Source organism: Pelobates fuscus, chromosome 8 (assembly GCF_036172605.1).
Source record: "Pelobates fuscus isolate aPelFus1 chromosome 8, aPelFus1.pri, whole genome shotgun sequence".
Classification (NCBI taxonomy): Eukaryota; Metazoa; Chordata; class Amphibia; order Anura; family Pelobatidae; genus Pelobates; species Pelobates fuscus.
In genome coordinates this window covers 39,392,582-39,416,468 of record NC_086324.1, presented here as the reverse complement: position 1 = coordinate 39,416,468, position 23,887 = coordinate 39,392,582, and the positions used below count along the sequence as shown (strand labels likewise).

Sequence of the window (23,887 nt, the reverse complement as noted above, 5' to 3'; positions counted from 1 at the left end):
CTGGAGACCTCATTCCATTATATTCTATGGACAGGGCTCACCTAAAATGGACGCTGTGAGGGAGACACTAATTAATAGCTATGCATGGAGCCGCCGTCTTAGCAAAGTGCTGTAACCAGGTAACGATAAATACAGTGTCGCCGGGCAACAGTGCAAGTCAACATATGTATTAAAGGAGCAATCCTGGCAAGATGGCTACAGCTTCTGCCTCTGTTGTCCAGTATGGCAGGAGGAAGGGCATGTTTAGAGCTCAGTCAGGTAAGCAGAGGTGGGCTCCTACACGCACACACACAATAATCATCTCCAGGCTGCTCATCTATTCCTCTGTTACTAGACCTATGGCTAGCATCACAGCCCCTGCCCAAATCTCTGACACCCATCTTTACCATAAAATCAGCTAACAAAAATGTGTATGTTTGTGCATGCATTCGCGTGAACGCTGTGTATGTTTGTGCATGCATTCGCGCGAACTCTGACTTGGCTTCCTCCTCCCCCCCCCCCTGCAAATTTGGCCATTTGTTTGGGCTTAAATTATGAAATTCACTTTTAATTTATTTGAATGTCTGGCAATTCCTTCTATAGCGAATAATATTTTTATGTTGATACTTCTCTTGTGTTGTTTTTATGTAAATTATGGAAAATTGACAAGGTAATTACAAATTTTAGGCAAAAAAAAGTGAATCTGTAAAAACAGGGGGAAAAAAAACCAGAAATGGTGATTTCTTTAAAAAAAATTTTTTTCAATGTACCTATTTTGGACTAAAATTTTCAACACCCCTTGTTTAATTAATAACTGGAGTATTGGAGTATTTAATTCAAAGCACACTCCCAGATCCATAGTGGTTATGGTGCGTGGAGTGCCCTCCAACCCCCTCCCGCAAGGCTCAATATCCGCAAGGCTTATCTCATTGGCTGAAAATAATCAACTGACATTCTCAGCCAATGAGCTGTCCATGCACATTGCATTTTTTTTTGCAAAAAATGCCTCCAATGATGATATGCCCACTTTCATGGTGGCTGCCAGGGAGAAATACTTACCTAATACTCCCCGTCCTCATGGCTTCCATCCTTTTAGAGTGGTCATAATTCATCTTCTGGTGAATGATGCCTCCTGAAACCTGGACACTTGTGTACTCAGTCAATTTATGCTTCCAAGTACAAAACTATTTCAAGGAAAGGTTCTGTGAAATCACATAGACCTCCATAGATCTTCTTGTATGTGCACATTGAGTTGACTTATGCATCTGTTGCATATTGTATAAGAATATGCCTGTCCACATCAGCTGACACTAGAAACAGAAAAGAGAAAAATGTAAGAGCTGTTTAAAGCTCCACACTGTTGGGAAAGTTAGGCTTATTGGACATAAGGCAAAAGTAATCCCTAGTTTGCTTTATTATATTGTTTTTCAAATTGTGCTGGAAATTCTGTCAAACAACTCTACAGTGATAATATCATTTAAATGTAACGTAGGAAGGATTGTTTTTTTTTTTTTTTTTTTTAAAGGGAAACTCCAGTGCCAGGAAAACGATCCGTTTTCCTGGCACTGGAGGGTCCCTCTCCCTCCCACCCATCAATCCCCGGTTACTGAAGGGGTGAAAACCCCTTCAGTCACTTACCTGAGGCAGCAGCGATGTCCCTCGCCGCTGTCTCCTCCTTCGCGACGCTCCTCCTCTGTATTGCGTCGTCCGGTGGGCGAGACTGATCCCGGCTGAGGAGACCTAATGTGCATGCGCGGCAATGCCGTGCATGCACATTACGTCTCCACATAGGAAAGCATGAAAAATAATTTCAATGCTTTCCTATGGGGAAATGAGCGACGCTGGAGGTCCTCACACAGCGTGAGGACGTCCAGCGACGCTCTAGCACTGGTTTCCTGTGCTATGAAGGAGGAAGTGACCTCTAGTGGCTGTCTGTTAGACAGCCACTAGAGGTGGAGTTAACCCTGCAAGGTAATTATTGCAGTTTATAAAAAAACTGCAATAATTACACTTGCAGGGTTAGGAGTAGTGGGATTTGGCAGCCAGACCACTCCAATGGGCAGAAGTGGTCTGGGTGCATGGAGTGTACCTTTAAGTCACTTGTGCTGGGGGTGCAACTAGCTTCCAGCACACAATTAAAATATATAGCTAGGGTTTCAAACACTACACATACACACTCCTTCCACCAAGACCACTTCAAATCACTGATGTGGTCATGGTGGTTTGAGTAACCCTTTAGGGAAACCAGCCTGGCTATCTTACCATATTTCAAGAGGCATGCCTTTCCATCATAAATTCAGATTCTTTAGCAAACTAATGACCCAAAACATATCAAAATGCAATGTTGTTATTATTCTATGTACATTTTATGATGTTTTAATTAAGAGATTGGACAGGCCAAATCAGTAGATGGAATTTTTATTTTTTCTACACACTGTTCTCTTGTTTTGTTCAATGTAAAATTTTCCCCATCTTTATTACATTTTAAGAAAATTATGTGACCGAAAAGCATTGCCATTTCTGAAACCAAGTTATGTTCCAGTAAATGCACTCAAATCCTAAGCCGGTATGGTATAAAGCATGTGATCATTGTGTCTTGATCTATACATTTCACTTTTAACATTTCCCTTTTTCTCTAAAAACAAGCATCTCATTTGGGACATACAGATAAGTGTGCTAGATTATTTTGATTACAATTGCAGCTGAAGAACATTCAGAAAACAAGAGAGTCGACCTCTGTCAGATTACAGTACTTCCAAAGTCCGAATGGGAACGAATTTTGAATAACACCAATCCATTTGAAAATGAAGCCAGGCAGGTTTTTGAAGACAAGAAGGAGAGGGAAGAAATGCATTTACGTTCCAAAGAGTTAACAAAAAATTGGAAGAACACTATATCGGTAAGTAATCTCACAAACCAAGATTGACGTACAGGTAAAAGCCATTTACCCATCTGCTTATTCCTACTCTAAAAGCACTATCCAAAGCCATCTTGAATTCTTCAACTTGCAGTCTCCACCAGTTCTGCTGGAAGGTTGTTCAATATATCAGGACAGCAACCTGTCTTTACGAAGTATTATTGTAATTTAACACTTTAGTACTCTCTACCCTACCACCTCTGCTGGAAGGCTTTTTCCATGCATGTACATGAAAACATACAAATATATGTTTTACATACATGCAGGTAAGAAAGCACAACAGCTCTTGCCAACTATACTTTAGCAACACTCAAAATTAATCTTTTGTACCTTTAAACTGGTTCTAGTATAAAAGCATTACATGGGTGAACTTTAAAGATGAATATTTGGAAATGCTAGCTTGTGTTAATCCTAGGGATAGCTTTGAGAATTTGGCAACATATGCTTCCCTGGTAGGTTTGGAGTGTGTACTACGAAGTACATGTACACCTTGCCGTGTAAACTCTAAATTGCATCCTCACTAGTTACCTGGTTTGATGAATGGCATAGCTTCTCTGTTTACTAGTTCTTTTTGTCTTGAGGGCTTATAGCCCAACAAATATAAGGACATCACCATGTGGGCAGTTAGTAGAGGAAAGGAAACATCACAGCTATGTGGATGTCAATAAGCTTTTTAGGACTGTATGACCCCCTCCCACTTAGTTTCCATCAGTCACTAGAGTTTGTTCACTAAACACTGAATTGTAGTTTACAATTAAAAAAATCTCCCAATTCAGGTCAAAATAGTCATGGAAGTTATCTCCAACTACACTGTAGTTACAACTAAATTTAAAAGTTAAATGCCGAACAGCCAAAATATTATACCACCCCCAGCTAGGATATTTATTATTAAAGAGTCACTCAAAGCAGAATAAGTACTCTTATTGAAGAAGTTATAGTGCAAGAACCCTGTCCTTGCAGGCTTTCTTTTTGAAAATATTATTATCCTGAGATAAATAAATAAAAATTCTTGTGTAGGGCTGCCTCCTTACGCTGTCAGTCAGCCAGCTAAAATACTGTCTTTGTGGCTGACAATATTAGTTTGGTGCAACTTTTGAATCTGGCCTCAGCCCACCCAACATGCCAACCCTAGACATATTGTACATGTTCCCTATGGCTGGGACAGTTCTATGTAGAGTTTTAAAGCTCTTGCTGCCTGGCTTTTTAGGCAATGTAACTCTGTAACTCCCTGAGAAAGGAAAAACATCTTTATTCAGCTGTTAGGATTAAAAGAGTGTAGCCACATCAACAGACTCACTGTGGGAAAGCACCAAAGTATGCACAGGGACAGATAAATAGCATTCTAATCATGGATCTCATACGCACTGTACTTTATCAAGACCACTCAGGTCTAGCAGTCCTGGTAGAGTACAATGTGTACAAAATGTGCTGATCATATGCTCCCTGGAAAAACTGTAAGAAACTAGCTATTCAGAGGTGACTGACTTTTTTTTTTTTCCTTCTATTTTTTTAAATGCATCATCCACATGGTACATTACGAAAGGGAGCAATCTGGATTGTACTTTATGTACTGCTGTGTTTATATCAAAATGTAGTATTTCTTGATTTTTACTACCAGTATTACATTCACAGGATCTGAAGCACAAACCATTGCAAATAAGGAAGCAGCGCAAAGAAAAGGAGGAAGAAGAGAAAAGGATAATTGATTTAGAAGAAGCACAGTTCCAGGCCGAACAAAGGAAAGAGGCCATCGAAAAAGCAAAGATCCAGCTATTTTATGAGAATGACAGAGTCAAGACATTCCATGTATGCTACTCTCTTCCTCTTTGCATTATTTATGGCATAAAGCCTCATAAAAAGGCCACACTAACCACCATAACCACTACAGCTTTTTTTTTGTGGTTCTATTGCCAAGAGTCTATGAGTACCTCTCACAGTTTGTTCTCAAAACCTTTTGTCTCTCCCCAACACACTGCACGTGTACTAGTAATGCAGGAATGACATGTCCATTGTGTGCATTAGCATGTGCAAATCTGTCCAGCCTCGGATGCCAATGATAGAGTGTAGGTGGTAAATGCCCATAGACTCTCTTCACTGGAGCCATTACAATGAACATTAGTGGTTATGGTGCTTAGAGTGCTCAATTAAGGTTCAATAAAAAAAAAAAAAAAAAAATCTGAATATAGGAGTATTTTAGAAAACCCTTGTTTCCTTCAGGATTGTTTCCATGCAGGGGCCTACGTTTTGTAAATGTGTGTCCTATTTATCACAGTCATGGGATTTGTACCATCTCCATAAGAGGCAGCATAAAACAAATGATGCATCTACCAGTTTCAAAATATGGGTATTCTTACCCTACAAGCAACCTAATCATTTAATTTTCACTGGAAATCAAGGGGTGTACGCTTCCAGAGTGTTTTTATTTTATTTTTTAACATTTTGGCATTACTCAGCTGATTTCTTTTTCTTTTTTTTTTAAATTAATTTTGATTGAAAATCAGAATATTTGTGATATAAAAGTGTGTATTGGAATTCTGGAAAAAGAACAACCCTAAAAATTGTGTCAGTACAATAGTATCAGTATTATTTCTTATGGATTTATTCTCTATAGAGCGCACTTTTACTGACTGAAGTAATGAAAGAACGAGAAGCTCAAATAGAATTAAAGACGAAAATGATGAATATGAGCAGCAAACAAGGGAGTAACTACCTGGAACAAATGCAGCGTGAACTGGAACAAAGCATTATGAAAGACCAGGCTAAAGCGCAAGAGCAAACCATAGCTGCGATGAATACGACAAGCGAGCTACTAAAGCAGTATGTGAAAGCTGATATATTACTTATACCTAAATTCTCTATTAAAACACTTTTACATTGAATATTGCTTTACTACTAAAAAGAAAGCCCCATGCCACTTTTTTTCCGAACAAAATTATAAATATGTTGATGTCATCTGATGAACTATCCCTTATTATTGCGGTTCATGATAACTGGGTAAATTGGGTGGCACACAGGGATTATGATTTTGGTAGCCAGTGGCTGTACTTTAGGCTGACAACCAGAAATTGTGAGGTCTGTGTGGACCATTTATGAGGAGTGTCATAGTTTTGTTTCTATAGAATATATGGCTCTTTAACATGATTTCTGATTATCTCATTAACCGCACCTTAAACAAGGATTGCTACTCAAGATAACTTTTATTTCAACAATCCGGAAGGTGTTAAAGGAATATGTAGGTGTATGGTTATCAAGCCAAATCATTTTTTTACAATATCCTTTTGACTATGATTTGGCTACTTTGCAGTATGGGCCTCTATGCTAGCAGACTATGTCAATTCTAGAATATAACTATTCCTCAGTTCAGCAATCAATGAACATACATATACAAATTATCTGTCTGATTTTGCTGCTTGGAATAAAAGACCCTATGGCAAAATGGTCCTTAAAGTTACTCAACAAATGTAAACACAAACACTTCAAGTGAGTCTGTAGCACCTTTTCAACTTTGCTTAAATATCACAAAGAGTCTCTAGCCAACGGTATTCCCATAGCAACGGCAGCACATCCACTGTGGTTGCTGCGCTTGGGAGAACAGACTGGGCACTTTTTGGAGGTCTTTTCTGCTTTCGCTTGTAAGTCAAAAAAAAAAAACTATTTCTAAATATTTTTTTTCTCTCCCAAACTATACATTTGCTAGCACACTATATAGACCTTATCGAACTCTTTTTCAAAACAGAATAACTAAAAATACAAGTACATCCTTTAACATGTAATTAATAGGATAAATATGTTTAACATGTTTAAAGAAGGTTTTGTTGCAATAAACATGGGTATATGAGCTTGCTCTGTATTCAACTAAAATTTTTTTATTTAATTGTATTTTTCCGTTTAGGATTGAGGAACACAAGCGTCAGTCCGAATTAGAGAAAATAGCCATGCAGAGGGAAGGCGTTGAGATTGAAAGATTAACTAGGCTGCATCATTTCGAAATGAACAAGCTGGCAAAAATGAAAATTGACCAGAAAAAGCAAATTATGGCGGAACACCTTGTGAGTAATACATGATCAGAAATAATGAGTATTAAGAGGGAATAGAACTTAATTAGTGGAAGGGATCGCCAGCCATTCACACCCTTTCTATCTTTCCCTGGTGGTCGTCCATGGTAATGGGGGACATGTACCACTGATTGCACAGTCTCTCTTCCCTGAATATTTTTTATTTTCTTTGCTCAACCCGAAAAACAAAGGGCGCTGTTCTAGGACATTATATCCCTGCATTCTTTGTCTAATTCAATGAGAATATGATATGATGAACTGATGAGGGCACAGGTTTTCAGTTCTCATGTTTGACTACAAGTAATATTAATAACTCCAGACCAGGCCACTCTACTTCCCCACCACTGAAAGTAAAATAGGGAATATGATAAATAACCAGCAGAAGGAGCCCAAATAAAATGTTTTATGAATCTTCCTTATTACAACTCTGCCCTCTGCTGGTCTTTGTGTCCATCTCCTTATTAGCTTGAAGTGCTCTACAATAGTGGATTCTCCTGGTGCCCTGAGTCTACAGGTTAACTGCCCTTTTTCACCCATTGTTAAGACACAAACCCAATTACACTCCTGTCACTAAAAGCCTCTCATCTTCAATAAGGAAGAGGCATTGACTAGTTTGGCTTTTTGGATACAAGTTGTATTATTCCATTCAATATATTCAGTCAGTGATCGCTAACCTTGACACTCCAGATGTTTGCAGAGTACTGGCCACCTCTTGCATGCAGGACATTCAGGTATGGGCGGGAAAGGTATAACAAACAGATCACCTAAAAGTCAGTTTCCTCTCACTATGCATACAGTGTTTATTATCTGAATGTGCAAGATAATGAAGATATGTAGAATGAATAATAGGTGGGAATAAGCAACAGGTCTGTATGTAATTCATCATCATATTTCGTTTCCCTCTTTACCAAGGCACATGTTGCAGACAGAGATTATCTCAGAGAGCTTGAGTTGCTGAAGGAAAAAGAAAATGCAGACAAGATTCAACGTTTCCTTCTCGCTAAGAAAAAGATGGATAACCTGAAAAAAGAGAGACAAAACGAAGTAGTCAGGTGGGAATATACAAATTCCAAGCAACCCACACACATGTTCTGCTCTTTGAAATACATACAACTTCACCAAATTTGGTGCTTTACAAGGAATTCTCACATGGAAAAAACAAACAAAAACACCACAAAACAGAATTAAAAAATCCATTACTCAATCCCAGCCTGTAACAACCATTTATTGTTTCCCTAGACCAGTGGTTCCCAACCAAGTCCTCGTGGAACCCCTGCCAGTCCAGGATTCAGGGATCTCCCAGTTGTATCTAAAAATCAAACAAAAAATAAATAAACCAAACACCTTGGACACAACAGAGTGATCCCTAAATCCTGAACTGGTAGGGGTTCCACAAGGACTGGTTTGGGAACCACTGCCCTAGACTAAACATTTCCTATACGTGCTCCCATTTAAAGGTACAATGTGGTGAAAATGTTATTGAGGTCTTTTAAAAAGCTACTTTTAAAATACATTCTCGTTCATAAAAACATTTCCAGTTTTCCATTTAACCCCTTAAGGACCAAACTTCTGTAATAAAAGGTAATCATGACATGTCACACATGTCGTGTCCTTAACCCCTTAAGGACACATGACATGTGTGACACGTCATGATCCCCTTTTATTCCAGAAGTTTGGTCCTTAAGGGGTTAAGGGGTTAAACTTCACTGTAATAAAAAGGGAGGTTCTTAAGGATTCATTGTAAAACCTCACCTGAAATTTAACCATTTCTGGATACCTTGTCTTCATAAAGCCAGTACAGCCGAGAATGTTAAATTCTGGATACTTTATATTCAAAAAGACAGAAATTGTCTGGAGAATATTCATAGCACAGTTCTAGAAAGTGAAAGGACTCTAGGAGTACACACCAATATAGACTCTAACCTTCCTCTATGTATAACTTGAAACAGAAAAGAATTACTAGATAAATATCTCAAGAGATTTAACAAAGTACAAGAGCAGATGTTTTCCATAGAGAGCAGGCATAACCCGAGAATGGCATGTAGTAACACAAGGAAGATCACTAAAATAGTTTAAATAAATAGAATGGGTGTCTTTTTTAGCCAGGAGTATTTCACTGCAATACAGTGGTACACCTGTAGCAATCTACACCTGTAGCACAAAAAAGGTAAAGGCTGTTGAAATGTTTAGTAATGCAGTTTGTATATAAATAATTTTTCTGAAACCTGGTCAATACATCAAATATTCATTCTTGTATGTAAAATAACATGTGCGTTATCAAAGTAACAGTTTGCTCTGCCTATATTTTGCAAATCAGAAAAACCTTAGAACGCAGGGATCAAATAAGTAAACATCTGGCGCAACAGATCAAGCAGAAAGAAGATAACGAAGACGAGCGCATTGAAAAGGCTGTTGCCCAACAGGATGCGAAAAGCAAATGGGAGACCAATAAAAAGGAAGAAAAAATAAGAGCAGATATAAAAGCCATCACAGAGCACAGAATTGCCATGGTAAGTAAAACTACATTTCAAGAGGATCCATAACTTTAATGATAATACCAGCAGGCACACATTTACTGGGGCAAGGTTTTTTGAAAAAAGAAAAAAAAAAAGGTAGACCTGTCGAGGTGTATCCAAGGGTTGCAATATTTAAGAGTTTGAGACTGTCTATTGCTGCACACAAAACGTTAATTATTTTAATAGTACTGTTTAATGGATATCCGATAATCTTAAAGGATCACTCATCACCATAACGTTGTATATTTGAATGGGCAACCTACTCAGACAGAGGTTTAAAACTACAGAATTAAAAGACTGTGCGATCTGTACATTTAAAGGCTGTATTCTCATTAAGAGGGGGCAGTCCAGCAATTCCCATTGGATAGCAGCTGTAGACTCAGATAATCTCTTTAATAGATTTGTTTTGAAGTCTTTCTTTAGTTAAAATGAACTACATAGAGCCTGCATGGTTAACTCTCATGGGTCTTGTGTTTAAAACTTTACTTTTACAGATAGAAACGAGTTTCCATGATAACTCGTTTGTAATTTATCATAGATTGCTCGTTAGATCTATACTTTTCCTTATCAGACTTGTGGCCTAATCACGCTGTCTGAGTGAATTTTTTATTTTAATCTATATATTTTTTAATTAAGTTGAGAGTAACGTGCACAATTTATGCAATACATTTAGGTAAAAACATATGAAGTCACAGTGGTATCACAATGGGGACATTAATTGGAACAATGACTAAGTGGCAATAGCTGTTGTTGTTTTCTAGAAATATAGCCGGTGGTCGGGCCTCGGTGATATAAACCATATGAAGTCAATATGGCAATATGTGAAACTATGTCTAAGTGGCAATAGCTGTAACAACTTGTTGCCTCAGTGTTATATAGAACGGCTGGCCACATGGCCTCTGTGTGATAAGACATATGAAGGTACGTTGGTATCTCAAGGGGGACAATTAGTGAAACAATGACCAAGTGTCAATAAGTGAGACCGGTACTAAGTGTAATTAGTTGTATTCATTTTGTCGTCTAGTAGATAGAAAGGCTGGTAACCGGGCCTCGGTGAGTTCAGTAAGTTAATCTGGTTTACCAAAGGAAGTCCCTGGTGGTGCCAATCGTTGGGCGCTCCCTCTGCTCTTTAGAGGATCATGGCTCTGTGTGCCAGTGTCTTTATTACTAGACGGCTTGCTCTAAACGTGGTTGGTGTCGTTTGGCCCTCTGATTCCTCGGATCTCTTGTTAGGTGAGGCGAATCTCTGTGTTGGTCGGGTGGACAGACCCACATGTTGCATGAAGAGCTCCGGATCGTCTTTCGAAATCAGTGTCAAACTCTCTCCCCCCTATTTCTGTTAGGAGGGAACCCTCCACACCCCAGTGGTATCGTATGCTAGAGTCTCGCATTTTCCTGGCTATGGTTGCCAGTTTTCTTTTCTCTGTGAGGACGGCGAAAGGTATGTCGGGGTATATTGTCAGCTTGTGGCCCTTGTTAGAAATCGCCCCCATCTCCCTGGATCGTGTCATTATAGCAGACCTTGCAGATATGTCTTGGGTCATCACGATGACGTCTCTAGGTGGTTCACTTGGTGCCGCCGCAGATTTCCACATACGGAATGCCGAGGACACCCGTGGCCTATCCTCACTGTTTTGGGGACCCCCCTGAGACTGAGGTTTTTTCGCCGGTGTTGTGCCTTAATAGTAGTCACTGTGCGTCTCAGTTGACGCACCAGAGAGGTAAGCCCTTCCAGGTGAGTGTCCGTAGCGTGTGTTCTCTGGATGCTTCCCATTCGTCTAGGTCGTGGACTCTGTCGCACCACCTCCACTTCTGTCTGGACTTTTTTGAGGTTGGCTCCCCAGATTTTCCTTAGTTCTGCCAGGTGTCTCTTTATGTCCCCCTTTTTGGAGGGTGTCTCGTCCCCCTCCGACTCTGATGAGCAGGATGGGGTTTCCAATTAAGGGGAGGGTAGTGAATCCCCTTCGTCTAGTGAGGCTTCAGATGCGTGTGTACAGCGGGCCTCAGGCACCATCTTTGTGGTCTGTAATATTGCTGGCCGCTCGAAGGAGATTCGTATATCTGGCTGTTAGGGAGCAGCTGGGCCTTGAGCCTTCTTATTTTTTCGCCTCATCGTCTCGGTTGGAGGGGTGTCTGTGTCTCGGTCTGTATCTATGCGTTATTCGTGGCTTTTTGTTGATTTAGTTTCTAGGCCGAGCGGAGCTCTGCTAGTAGATGTCTGCTCGGTATCGCTGTTGGCCACGACCCATGTCTGAGTGAATTGAATTAAAGTCTTAGGAAGAGACAAAAGAAAGGGAAGTTAGGTGGTGGAAAAAAAACACTCCTACACTCCTTGAATAAGTTACAGGAGGTATAAAAGGGCTTAACCTTGAATTATAGAGGGGAAAAAAAGGGGGATCCACCTGTTCAAAACAGGTGAAAACTCCAAACCACTAAAAAGTACCTCCTTAGGTAAAATGTCACAAAAATTAGGTAATATAACCTTTATTAACACCTAAATACATCAAGTGAAAGTGTATAAAGTTAGTGGAAAAAAAAAGAAATAAATGAAAAACCGACACCAATAAAAAACTGGGCACACTGAAGTACAAGTTGCTTAACTGTAAGGTGAGACAAATATGTCTAACTAGCAATCAGTAGGGTAGAAACACCTTAATGACAGAAAAAACAGCAACAAAGTTGTCTAGACTGGAAACAAAAAAGTAAATGAGGATATATAGTATCTAGCAGTGCCGACCTAAGTGGTGACAGGGTTAAAGACAAATAGAGAGATGCCTAAAAGGATGTCCCACATGGAGAGGGACAGATCAAAAAATAATAAAGAGACAGTGATAGAGGGTAGTCAAGGTAGTGGGAGTTAATCCCATAAAAGTGAAGAGAACCTAATGAACCCTCATCTAACCTGAACTGACTGTCTAAACCCACACTGCTAGCTGCTGCTTCAAGGCAGCCTAACAACAAATCCCCCCCAGTCTATATAGTAGAGGGCGGCTAGATGTCGCCAAACAGAGCCCAGATAAGTAGAAAAAAGAATAAGTTTAGTTAATTGGAGATCATAGCGTCGGCTATTAGTACCTCCAGGAGAGAGTAAATTTTAAATAAAGGAAAATAGCGTCGGCTATAAGTAGCTCGACGCGCGTTTCCGTTTTTTTTGTAACTGTTGTGGCCACATGTAGTAAGTGTAATAAGAATAACGGCCGGTTTACACTTTCTACACCAAATGTCTACAGGTGTTGCTACAGAATCTGTTGCGTGGATTTTCTAACTAGGCCTTAGTATTTAGGGCTTAAATTTAATTTTGCTAGTCATTTGGACACGGGTGTAGTTTATAGCAGGGGTAGGCAACCTACGGCACTAGTGCCATGCACGGCACTCGAGGTGTCTTTGCACGGCACTCAAGGCTGCTGGAGCCAAACAGGCTCTTTCCTATCAGGAGTCCCAGTAAAACTTCAGATATCTGCTAATACGAAGAGGTGGTGAAGGACAATCCTCAATTTATGCATTGCATTGCATGCGTAGAGGAAGTGATCTCAGATCTGCAGAATAACCCTCCACTCATACAAATAATACGAACAGCCCACACACAGTCCCCACAAACGCAACACCACTAACAATCCACATACATGCACACAACTCCACATGCAGCCTCTCACATGCAATACCCCAAACAGCCCCCCCACACTACAATACCCCAAACAGCCCCCACACAATGTGACATATCCATCCACACACAATTCCAAAAGCAGCCCTCATACACAGCCCACATTCATATGTATCATACACGATACCACAAACTACTCCTGAACATATACAATATAAAAGCTCATATACGCACAAATACAACGATACAAAGCAATTACAGTAAAAATAACAAGCAGAATACGGCAGCATACACACCTCAATTTAAAAAAAATAGGATCGGCACGCTACGCGACATCACAATCCTATATCAGCACAGTGCTGCTAAAAGGTTGCCTACCCCTGGTTTATAGGGTCCCTTCCTGTGCTACATATTCTGTTATGTAAATACTCACAATTGAGGTATTTGCTAGTCTTGCCATTCCAGTAACAAGTATGTGACTAAGTTTGAAAATGAAGAAAAATGTCATAATTAAAATGATTTCTTCTATAAACTAAATCAAGCCTTAAACCGTAGTTTAAAATCTCACTAAGTAAAAGGAAGTTAAATTGGTAAAATAGCCTCTCTTGTCTATGTTATGGTCAGGGGGAATTAATCTCCACAGTTAAAAAAAATATTTTCCATAATTTATTTTAAGATAAAGGAAAAAAAAAACTCTGGAGTAAAACTAATTTTAATGTAGGAAGTGGCAAAGTATCAGTAGTTTAGAACTGCAGTAATATAGGATATTTTGTCTTAAAGCAAAGTACAATAAGTGTTTCTTCTTACCAAAGTTGTTATGGTGCTAGGACTCTTTTCAGCTTTTTAAAAAATATTTTCTGGAGATAAATGCCTCCCTTCACTGTCAGTCAGCCAATACGATCTTCCTGGCTGGAAATATAAGTTTTGTGTATCACTCCCATCTGGTCTTAGTACACAAAGCATGTTAACCACAGACATCTTGAGAACCAGAATGGATATGGATCAGTCATGCAAGACCATGCAGTTCTGGGAGCTTATCTTCTCCTTAGATGTTCTATTTATCTATTTTTTTTTAAATATATGCTTATTCATGCAGAAAAAGAAACAGGAGATGGAACAAAAAGAGCAGAAGTTGAATGCTTTGCAAGCTCTGCATGCCATCAAAGAAGCAGATAATCTCTTCCTTGCCCAGCAGAGAGAAAACCAAAGGAGAGCTGAAGAAGAAGAGAAGATGACACAGACTGCACAGATTCAACAAATTGTAAGATATCTAGCATATATAATGCTAGCAGAGCTAATGGGAGGAGGGCTTGAGCTTAAAGGAACATTCTGGACCAGGTGGTGGGATCGTGTTTTTTAGGCTGCTCTAGTACTTTCACAAGTGAGCACCATGGGATGGGCACTGTTCCACACCCTACAGGCATACAAACGACCTCAGACAGCACAAACTACAGTCCCATGCCAACAGTAAGCTGTATACATCCTGAAACGCAAGCACACACTGAAGACTAGATACCAGAAACCTGACCAATAACTAGTTCAATTAAGGCTTGAAGGTCTGCCTGTCGTGTACTAGCCCACTCTGCAGGCTCTGAACCGGCAATCGTTATCAAGATATATAGCACAAGATATGTCATTGAACTCAGCCCTTACCGGTATACTCTAAGTTCCCAGAAAGATACACCCTTGAACAGACCCGTTACATTTTCGACACGTGAGAGGTCATATAGTGTTCACATAAAGTGAGTTGTTGAAGCACTCCATGCCACATGGAGTTTGAGGTCAGTGTATTCTTTATGCAAGTTATCCCCTGCATCATTTATATGCATTGTACCTTTTGACGCAAGCTGAATTATACTGTATTTTTGTTTAGACCATTGATTTAAAAAAAAAAAATTGAAATATGACATCCAAAATAAAGACAAACAAAAGGAACATTCTGGACATTGAGATAATGTTATGGTACACAGTGTTCCTATAAGCAGGCAGGCATGAATTCATTCTTCATCTCAGTATCCCCAATGCTTCTAATTTTAAGCTGGACAAAAATGGCTAAAAGATCTCTGGGCCAAGAAACAAAATAGAAAACTCAATGCGGTTTATTTACTGAACACAAAATTATAATGAAATGAAAGTTATAGTGCATTTAATCTGGGACACATTCTACAACTCAGATTTAGTCACAGCTTGGCTATTTTACCATACATCTTGAGATGACAGAATACCACACAATAATAGTTGATTTATTCACATAGATTGGAGCATGACTCAGTTTCATACAGATCCTCAAAATTAGATCTTGTGTGTGTGTGTGTGTATATATATATATATATATATATATATATATATATATATATCACTGTCCTGGTGTTAAATGTAGTGCTAGAGCCTTTAGCCACATTAAATTGCAACCCATAAGCAACAACGGTAGCACTCTGAATAAAGACAACACCAATTGACCATTTCTTCTGGCCAGCTGTGTATCCTGGAATGACATCTGAAATACCCAAAACACACCATAAATTATCATTTCACATGCTGCTGTTGAGAACTCACTTGTCAGGAGTCAAAGGGTTTTGCTCTACTAAAATCCCAAATTCAGTGACTTCTAAACCATTGAGTGACTGTCCTACTTCCTGGTCTGTGCCTCCGTTGCTTTTGATTCATTCGGTAAATGGTTGCAGGCAGCTCAGCTTTCTTTTGGCCGTTTAATACCTAAACCCACATTAACTCTTAGACTATGCATTCAAACATTTCTGAACTGGTATTGTGATTTTATTGTTTTAGGCTGAGAAGATGACCAACTCTCAGTTGGAGAAAGAAGCAGAAGTCAACTATGCCAAGAAAACCAATATCTTACTCTCAAAAGAGGAAGAGAATTTTCAAGAGTATGCAAAGCAAGTGATTGATTCAGTCTCCAAAGCTGGCAGAAACCCATATCCACTTGTAAAAGCTGCTGAGAAAGGAACAGGTGGTGGTCGTGGCCCCGTTTTCTCAGGTCGAGGAGGAATTCGACCTAGTTACCTAGTCCAGGACACCAGCGGGGTTCAGTTACCTGCTTATAAGAAGGATTCCACTCAACAAATTAAAGAGATCTACGATTCTGGAGATATCCAAAAAGGAAAGACAAAACTTGGATTTACATGGTAGTAAGAAACAGCAATAGAAAGGCTTCATAAAAGAATGAAATGTTAAACCTAACTTTTGACTCTCTTTGCCTTTTATTCTACTAATATGTACAAGTTTAGAAGCACAGTCTACATTTGAACACATTGTTGTTTAATTGAGAGATAATCACCTGAACTCTTGCATAAAATAACCCATAGTCCTGATATTTACATTTTAACTAAACATAGCTGTAATTCTAATTTAGTAAAAATGGTTACTCTTTCAATAGCATTAAATAAAATATGCTTATTTATATGAGATGCAGTAGGAGTTTGGGGAAATCTAGCGTGTGAATTTGTGATGTGGTATATGGGATGTAATTGTGTGGGGAGTGAGAGGGGTGCAGTTTTAGAATTTATTTTATCTTAATTTAAAATGTTTTATAGTTTCCTTGCTGCTTTTAACCTCGGGCCCGGGAGGGGGAACATGAAGATCTCTAGAGGTCAGTGATTGAGAGCACTGTGTTGTATTGGAGCATTCCCGTGGTAATCAGTGGCAGCACCCTTAATAGTCGGGGCTCGCTTAAAGAATATTTTGCACCCAGCGGAGGTACAGACTAGAGTCTCCCAGGCAAACTAGTTAATCTGTTTTGACCCACTTTTTTAGCAAAGAAAAATTAAAACCCAAAAAACAATTTACTACAGACTATTTGTACACATTCTGCACAATTTGACTTCATGAAACAATGAATGAAAGTACACGTCAGGCTTTTAATTGAAATAAGATTTTATTAATAGAATTAACCTAGCAGACCACAGGGAATTTGCATAAAATGCCCTTTTAATGCCTTTCTAGAAAGTAGCTAAACTATTACAGTACAGCTTTAAAAGTTTGTGTATGTGACATTTCCTCTTTAATGTCTCACTATTCACATTTGAGGATCCCTTGCACATCTCAGCATTGCTTTACTTACAAATACACAAGGAAAATTTGTATGGCACCAAAGAGATACAGCAATTGTACACCAAAATTATATGCACCTCTGTACACATTGGGATTGATCTTGGATCCTCATCTACTAGGGAAATCTGATTATCTGTGGGAAAAAAACCCCAATAAAACGAGACAATAGAAGACCGCTTTAGCCCCATTGAAGAATTATATAAAATCACCAGCAAGTCAGAAAGAACAAGATAAGCAGTATTACACATCACATCTAAACTTTAAAAGACTATCCCCGAAAGAAGGAACCAGGGGTTAAACACTTTTTTTTGCATATTACTCAGGTTAAGCCGCTGAACGACGATGACAGAGAGAAATCAGATTAGTGTTAGTAATATATATTTTTTCCAAACAAAACTTGCACCCCTGGTTACTACCTATAAGGCCCAGTGCAGGTTTAAAAAAAAAAAAAAAAAAAAGGAAAAAACACACTACACCAGGACTTCGTATTATAAAATATAAAACACTGCTTTTATTTACACGATCCAATAAAACTTTGACATTTCAGCTCCCAACTGAGAGCTTTCATCAAGACAACAAACCTTTGTTATTGTCCTGATTAAAGCTCTCAGTTGGGAGCTGAAATGTCAACATTTTATTGGATCGTAAAGTTTTATATTTTGTAATACTAAGTGCCTGGAGTGCGCTTTTTCCTTATCCAAGAACTGGTTAGTCCTTGCAACCTGCTGCACCTCTTGTCTATAAGTCGCCCAGTGAGACCACTCTTTGGTGGTATTGTGTGTGGGGGCAGGGGGGTTATAACATTTGTTAATCATTACATTCCACTTGGCTAATAACAGCAGTCACTGTGCTGTTCCAAACCTAGTTTGGCCACATTAAAAACAGTTGTTACCCTCTCTTACATAGTCCTTGAAGAATTTGTTTTAACAGGAACAGTTATAGTTTCAATATCACCGTTCGACAGTTGAACAGTATCCAAATCAGAGACTATTAAAAAAAAAAAAAACCTCTTTAGTTCAAGTATCTCTTTAATTCCATCCATACCCCAGTTATTGCAAAATCCAAAGAGCAGCCGTGTTATACTTTACTACAAGGGTTAACGAGTTAATCCAACCTTCTTGATCAATTCTGCTTTTAGAAGTGGTAATTAATCTAGCAACATGTATGTGCAGCGTTTCAACTTAAACACTTCCTATACAGAGTAAACCAAGGCAGGCAGTAACTGTTCTGGACTGCCTAATCTAATGTGAGGTCTGTGCCACTGCCCACTGGTGACTGACATTCCGCTTCTTCCCTTACAGGCAATGCTGTGAACGTGCCAGCAAGACTAAGTCTGTTAGGCTATGTGCGCACACGGTCTAACTGTCTCTAACCAAATCCCCCCCCCCTCTCCATAATGCCAATAATCAATCCCTTCCTAACGCCTCCTCGCAAAATATCAACTTGGTCCCTACAACTCAATTTCCCAGCCCCTTGTCTACTGGTGAACAGGCACATGTGACAAAAACAAAATTATGGTAATTTGTAGAACTAAGTTTTTAAAAAACAATTATTTGGGCATTTCTCTTTACGAGTGAGTACCTAAAAAGAAATACAATATAACAATTAAAATTACAATATAACAAAATTAATCGAGGTGGAGTAACCCTTTAATGACCATCAAGACAGCAGCATGGCACTAGTAAATCCAACATGGGTTCCTTGCTTTCTTCAAATATAGCACTATAAATACAATTAATGTGATCAATACAGTGTACAAGAGTCACATGGTTCACACCCTAGTAGGAATTCATGTTTAAAAGCCTTCACATGTCTGATGCACAAAGTTTTGATAAATTAAATTCAAGAAAGTGAAACCACAACAAATAGTGGAAAATTGAAAAGAGGCGAACTAGTCGAGCCGCATTAGATACACACAAAAGTGGGGGGTAACCCCAAATAGAAAATGAGAAAAGCAAAAGATGATGTATCTAATGTATGATGTAAAGTATATACATCCAGGGGATATCAGGATATCCCCTGGATGTATATACTTTACATCATACATTAGATACATCATCTTTTGCTTTTAACAACAAATAGTGGACAAACAAAAGTATCAACCAAAGCATCTCAAATGAACTTTTGATTAAAACAAACAACTACAGTTATAAACCATTAATCATTTACAATAAACAAAACATGTATAACTTCGCAGAACAGTAAATCGCGGGTAATCATCAAGTCAGTCTGATACGAAGGGGTCATTTACCACAAAGGAATTCACTGCTTGGAAGGCCTGTGTAGAGCAAAAGAAAGAACTGTGCGACAGCCCTGTGTTAAACAAACACAAACCACAATAATATAAGGTCTTTAGTAACTATAGTATGATGTCAAGAACACACACGCTGGAACTGAACTTTCTTCTCTAGAATGCATTACATACCCAAAGAAGGAAGTAGCCAGTCAGGACCCTGTATTGATCTTCTGACTTTTCAAAATGCAGACTTACTCACCAAAATACAGGCACAGCAAAGCTTTTTGTGCAGAGCAGGAATTTGTTACAGTTGTATTTCAGTTGTTTGTTTGGCTTTATTTTTTTTTTTTTTTTTAAACTAATGAAATTAAATGAAAAAACTGCAACTCTCAGAAAAGATTGCTGTGATTCTAAGGAGATGCACAACTTTGTTACGGAAGAAGCAAGAGGGTTTGGGAGAGACAGAAACTTAGCTGTGACATCACATACACAGGTTCTAGTAAGCAGCATAAAGCTTTATTTCAATGAGAAAGCCCTGGAGCAGAGTAGACATGGTTAAAAGAATGCTGCAAAACATTCAAACTATACAAAATTGAACATGTTGGTGAAAAAGCAAACAAAAAAAAAACAAAAACATTTAGGTCAAAATATATAACATTTATAAAAGCTGTGTTGGCACCAAAACATTAGTGTTGGGAAAAAAAACAAAAACCCGACAACCAGTTTTCAAATTGATTTGCAAAAATTCAGTTTTGTAAATATAAAGATGTCCAAAATTAATCAAGACTGTTCACTATGCAAATAAGGCTGGGGGAATTTGTTTTCAATTAAACCCATGTCAGGAATAGTTTGTCATAATTGTTCAAGAATTATAAAATCTTTGCAAAAAAGAAAACTCTAAAAGACACATTTTAATGTTATTTATAAAGCGCCAACAAATTCTACAACGCTGTACAGTAGGTGGACTTACAAACAAGTAGTTGTAACAAGGCAAGTTGAAATAATAGTACTCACAGGTTCTGGCATGGAAAAAAAAATGCTGTTAGCACATACTGGAAGATCTCCACAAATAATCTAGGATTGATATTTATCAGTCAATTTTGGAACAGAGTTGTAGAACAAAAACAACCATGAAACCCAAAAGAATGCTTGTGATGTTTTGCTTTGTTTTAAAGGGAAGTTCAGGACATCAGGAAGATATAATTAGTATTACAAAATATTAAAGAAAAAGTCACAAAAATAGGTAACCAGCACCTTAAACATGCAGACTAACCTACATAACCACTGCATCCTTTTTGTAGTGGTTATGGTACTAGTACACTGCAGGTGCTGCACCCCAGGTTCTGGGTCAAACGGTTTGGATAGCTTGGCAAAAACATGTATCGGGGACCCACAGTTTCAGTCAAACCAATCAAAAGCATTTTGATCACAAACCAGGGATGTGCCCGTGATGTAGTGATTATAATGCAGAGACTGAGACTGCCAAATTCAAGGTAAACCACTCTACACTCTAAATACCACAAAACAAACTGCTGGAAATGGAATGTTATGTTAGGCCACAGCCCTGAATATGCAGAGTAAATTCAGACAAGTTTAACCCCTTAAGGACACATGACGTGTGTGACACGTCATGATTCCCTTTTATTCCAGAAGTTTGGTCCTTAAGGGGTTAACAGCAAGATTCTAATCAAAGAAGGAGTTTTCAACTAGTTTAGCATTTTCTGCATCGTTACAGTTCCTTAACAAATTACAAACTTACTCCAGAGTAGTAACGATTTGACCTCATGATACCACATGGCATTACATGGCAACCCTGGAACTAACTGAAAACAATAATGCAGTATTGCAATTCATGTGTTTAATAACATTTTACATGCATGGGGGTGTAGGTCTATACACACATTTTTAGATTTCTGCAGAACTTTCCCTTTAAGCAAGTAGAGCAGACACAAATCAGCTTCGAAATATGTACCCTGAAAATACAGTAGTTTATGGAAATACAACACTTACTAGTTAATACCTCAGGATGGAAACATGTGCACCATATTTAAGCAGTTGTTCATTTTCATTCAGCAATTAAACGTATTTAGTGCCATAATGTTTTCTAAGATCACAATGATTAGATTAAATACATCATTGAGAACGGATTTCTGCAAAGGTGTAACACGTGTTTTTCTGTACAGGAAGGATATCTATATAAAAACAACAGTTGTAATTCTATAGTTTCACAACAGTTTCAATTTAAAAAAACAAACAAAACAAACAAACATGTGTAAGCACTCAATCATTTCACTAAATGGTACTGGAACTGAGAATTTAGCACTTGGCCAAGCACTGTAATTACTTAGGTCAGTACAGAACTATATAAGCCTAAACAAATCATGATTTTAGTTTTTTTTTTTTTTTTTTTTTTAAACATTTGGATATACACATGCATTTTCTGAAACAAAACAGAACAAAACAAAACCCCTTTCATTTCAGCAGCTAAAGTGATATACAGAAAAACAACAAGGACTTAATTTTAGGTCTTAACAAAGTATTACACCTAAATTCTTTTTCATTGAAGGTTTATTAAAACTTCAGCAATACAAACGTTCCAGATTGAGGATTATCAAAAAAGGGGAAAAAAAGTCCAAAGAAAAAAATACAATTTTAAAATAAAGAATGTCCCTCAGTATACATCTCCCTAACAAATATCAACAGAAAAGGGAAACGAGAGTAGTATTTACATTTCATTTTTCATTTTTACCATCAACACTTCTAGGACTAGATTCACTATTTATTTTCTTTTCCTTTGTTTGAGAACTATCCCGATCTCTACTCCTGGATTTTTGGTTGGTTTCCTTTTCACGAGACGATCTTGGTGCCTTTTCTCTATCTCTACTTCTGCGAGTTGATCTTTCCTCCCTGTCATTACCATGTACTTTCTTGGAGTCTGGACTTTTATTACGATCTCTGCTTGGTTTTCTAGCCCGTTTATTCTCTGGGCTACTACTCCTAGAATGCCTTCTTTTGTGGCTTTCATGATTTGTGGACTTTCTCTGTGAATTTCTGTCATCTTTTCGAGAGGAGTCTTTGTTTTTACTTTGACTTGAATCTTTGGATTCGTCCCTATCCTTGTTCTCTTTATTTCTGGATTTATCTGGTGTCCGCTTTCTATCGCGACTCCTGGATCGGCCTCGTCTTTTAGTTTCTCGATCCCTGCTTCTTGCACGGTCTTTACTTCTATTGCGGTTATGGTCTCGGCTTCTTGACCTAGCCCTCCTGTTATTGTCCCTGCTTTTGCTCCTCTCTTTACCTTTACTATTGGAACGAGCCCGTGCTCTTGTAGAGTCCCGCTCCTTACTTCTTGATTTTCCATGCTTATCTCTTGATTTTTCGCTCTCTTTGCTTTTACTTTCTGCTCTCTCACTTTTCAGAGTGCTGTGTTTAGACCTTTCCTTACTTCTGCTCCTATCCTTGTCTTTCCCTTTGTTATTACTGTTTTTATCTTTTTCTTTCCCTCTCTCATGATTCCGATCATTGCTTTTGGATCTTGCCTTTGCATCATGCCTGCCGAGTTTAGCATCTTTGTTACTTTTGGAGTTTTCTTTACTTTCACTTCGGCTTCCCGATTCTGTCCTCCTCCTACCCCTACTTTTGTTTTGTTTTTCTTCCCTATCGTCTTCTTTCTTGGACTCGTGGTCTTTGCTGCTTGATAAGTCTTCTTTAGGTTTCCTATCGCGATCCCCTCTTTTCACAGGACTCTCAGAAACTGGCCTTTCATCAGTTGGTTTATGTTCTCTTACTGGGCTTTTCTGATTGTCTTTGTCATTTAATTCACTCCTACAAGAAAAAAAAAAAAGTTGTATTTTTTTTTTTAAACAAAAACCCACAATCTAAGCTTAATTCAGAAACATGGTTTCATACTTCAGAGTATATAAAATACAGAGCAATATTTCCAATTAATGTGTTGCTCTTTAACAAGTTTAAACAAAACGCCTGCCTCATCTACACATACACACAGGAGCCAAATAAACTAACCAGCATACACTACCTCCTCTAATTCCACGCATTCCCCGTGAATTTGTTGAGGACAGTACAAATCACGGATAAACTTTGTGAGCCCTTTTCGTCTTTATGGGCACCACGACACATACTCTGCTTCAAGACATCTATGCCACATAACATCAAAGAACATGCTGTAGGCTGTACGCTTTGAGCATCCTACTGGATTAGCTGAAAACCCTGGGTATTTGTTATTTATAATTGGTGGAGGTATACACAATAAACGGAAATCTTCAGGATTACGCACTTGTCTCCTTTGATCCAGCGCTCCCCACTAGAATATCGCATTCTTTGGGTCCTCTGCATTTCTTGCCTCCAGTGTGGGGGTGTCTCACTTCTCCTAAAGCGATCTCTGGATCTAGATCTGGATGGAGTTCGGTACCGCTGGGGGAGAGAGGAAAAAACTTAAATATGGATGAATAATCGGTTTCCCACCCCACATACCTAAAGCAATAATCAACCCGT

General features: G+C 38.5%; 2 protein-coding genes across 2 annotated transcripts in view; one reads left to right on the top strand and one right to left on the bottom strand.

Annotated features, from left to right (window-relative positions):
* Positions 1-57: 57 nt before the first annotated feature.
* On the top strand, positions 58-16,269 carry CFAP210 (cilia and flagella associated protein 210). Its single transcript, XM_063428633.1, has 9 exons — positions 58-258; positions 2,682-2,878; positions 4,529-4,702; positions 5,508-5,713; positions 6,789-6,945; positions 7,864-8,003; positions 9,269-9,461; positions 14,165-14,329; positions 15,856-16,269. Exons 1-9 carry the CDS (start codon positions 192-194, stop codon positions 16,216-16,218), a joined length of 1,662 nt encoding a protein of 553 aa, XP_063284703.1. The 5' UTR covers positions 58-191; the 3' UTR covers positions 16,219-16,269.
* A 5,656-nt stretch (positions 16,270-21,925) lies between these two features.
* PPIG (peptidylprolyl isomerase G) overlaps positions 21,926-23,887 on the bottom strand; it is a 35,603-nt gene continuing 33,641 nt past the window's right edge. Inside the window, exons 12-13 of the mRNA XM_063429703.1 lie at positions 23,670-23,806; positions 21,926-23,200 (exon numbers count right to left, since the gene is read on the bottom strand). Of these exons, the coding sequence (XP_063285773.1) occupies positions 22,108-23,200; positions 23,670-23,806 (1,230 nt within the window). The 3' untranslated portion in view covers positions 21,926-22,107. The remainder of the gene's footprint in view (positions 23,201-23,669; positions 23,807-23,887) is intronic.

Bases quoted from the DNA above. Each gene is read 5' to 3' on its own strand.
- CFAP210 (XM_063428633.1), top strand. From the start codon at position 192: ATGGCTACAGCTTCTGCCTCTGTTGTCCAGTATGGCAGGAGGAAGGGC. The intron at 6,946-7,863 runs GTGAGTAATACA...CTCTTTACCAAG, and splicing joins AAATTATGGCGGAACACCTT to GCACATGTTGCAGACAGAGA. The intron at 8,004-9,268 runs GTGGGAATATAC...TTTGCAAATCAG, and splicing joins AGACAAAACGAAGTAGTCAG to AAAAACCTTAGAACGCAGGG.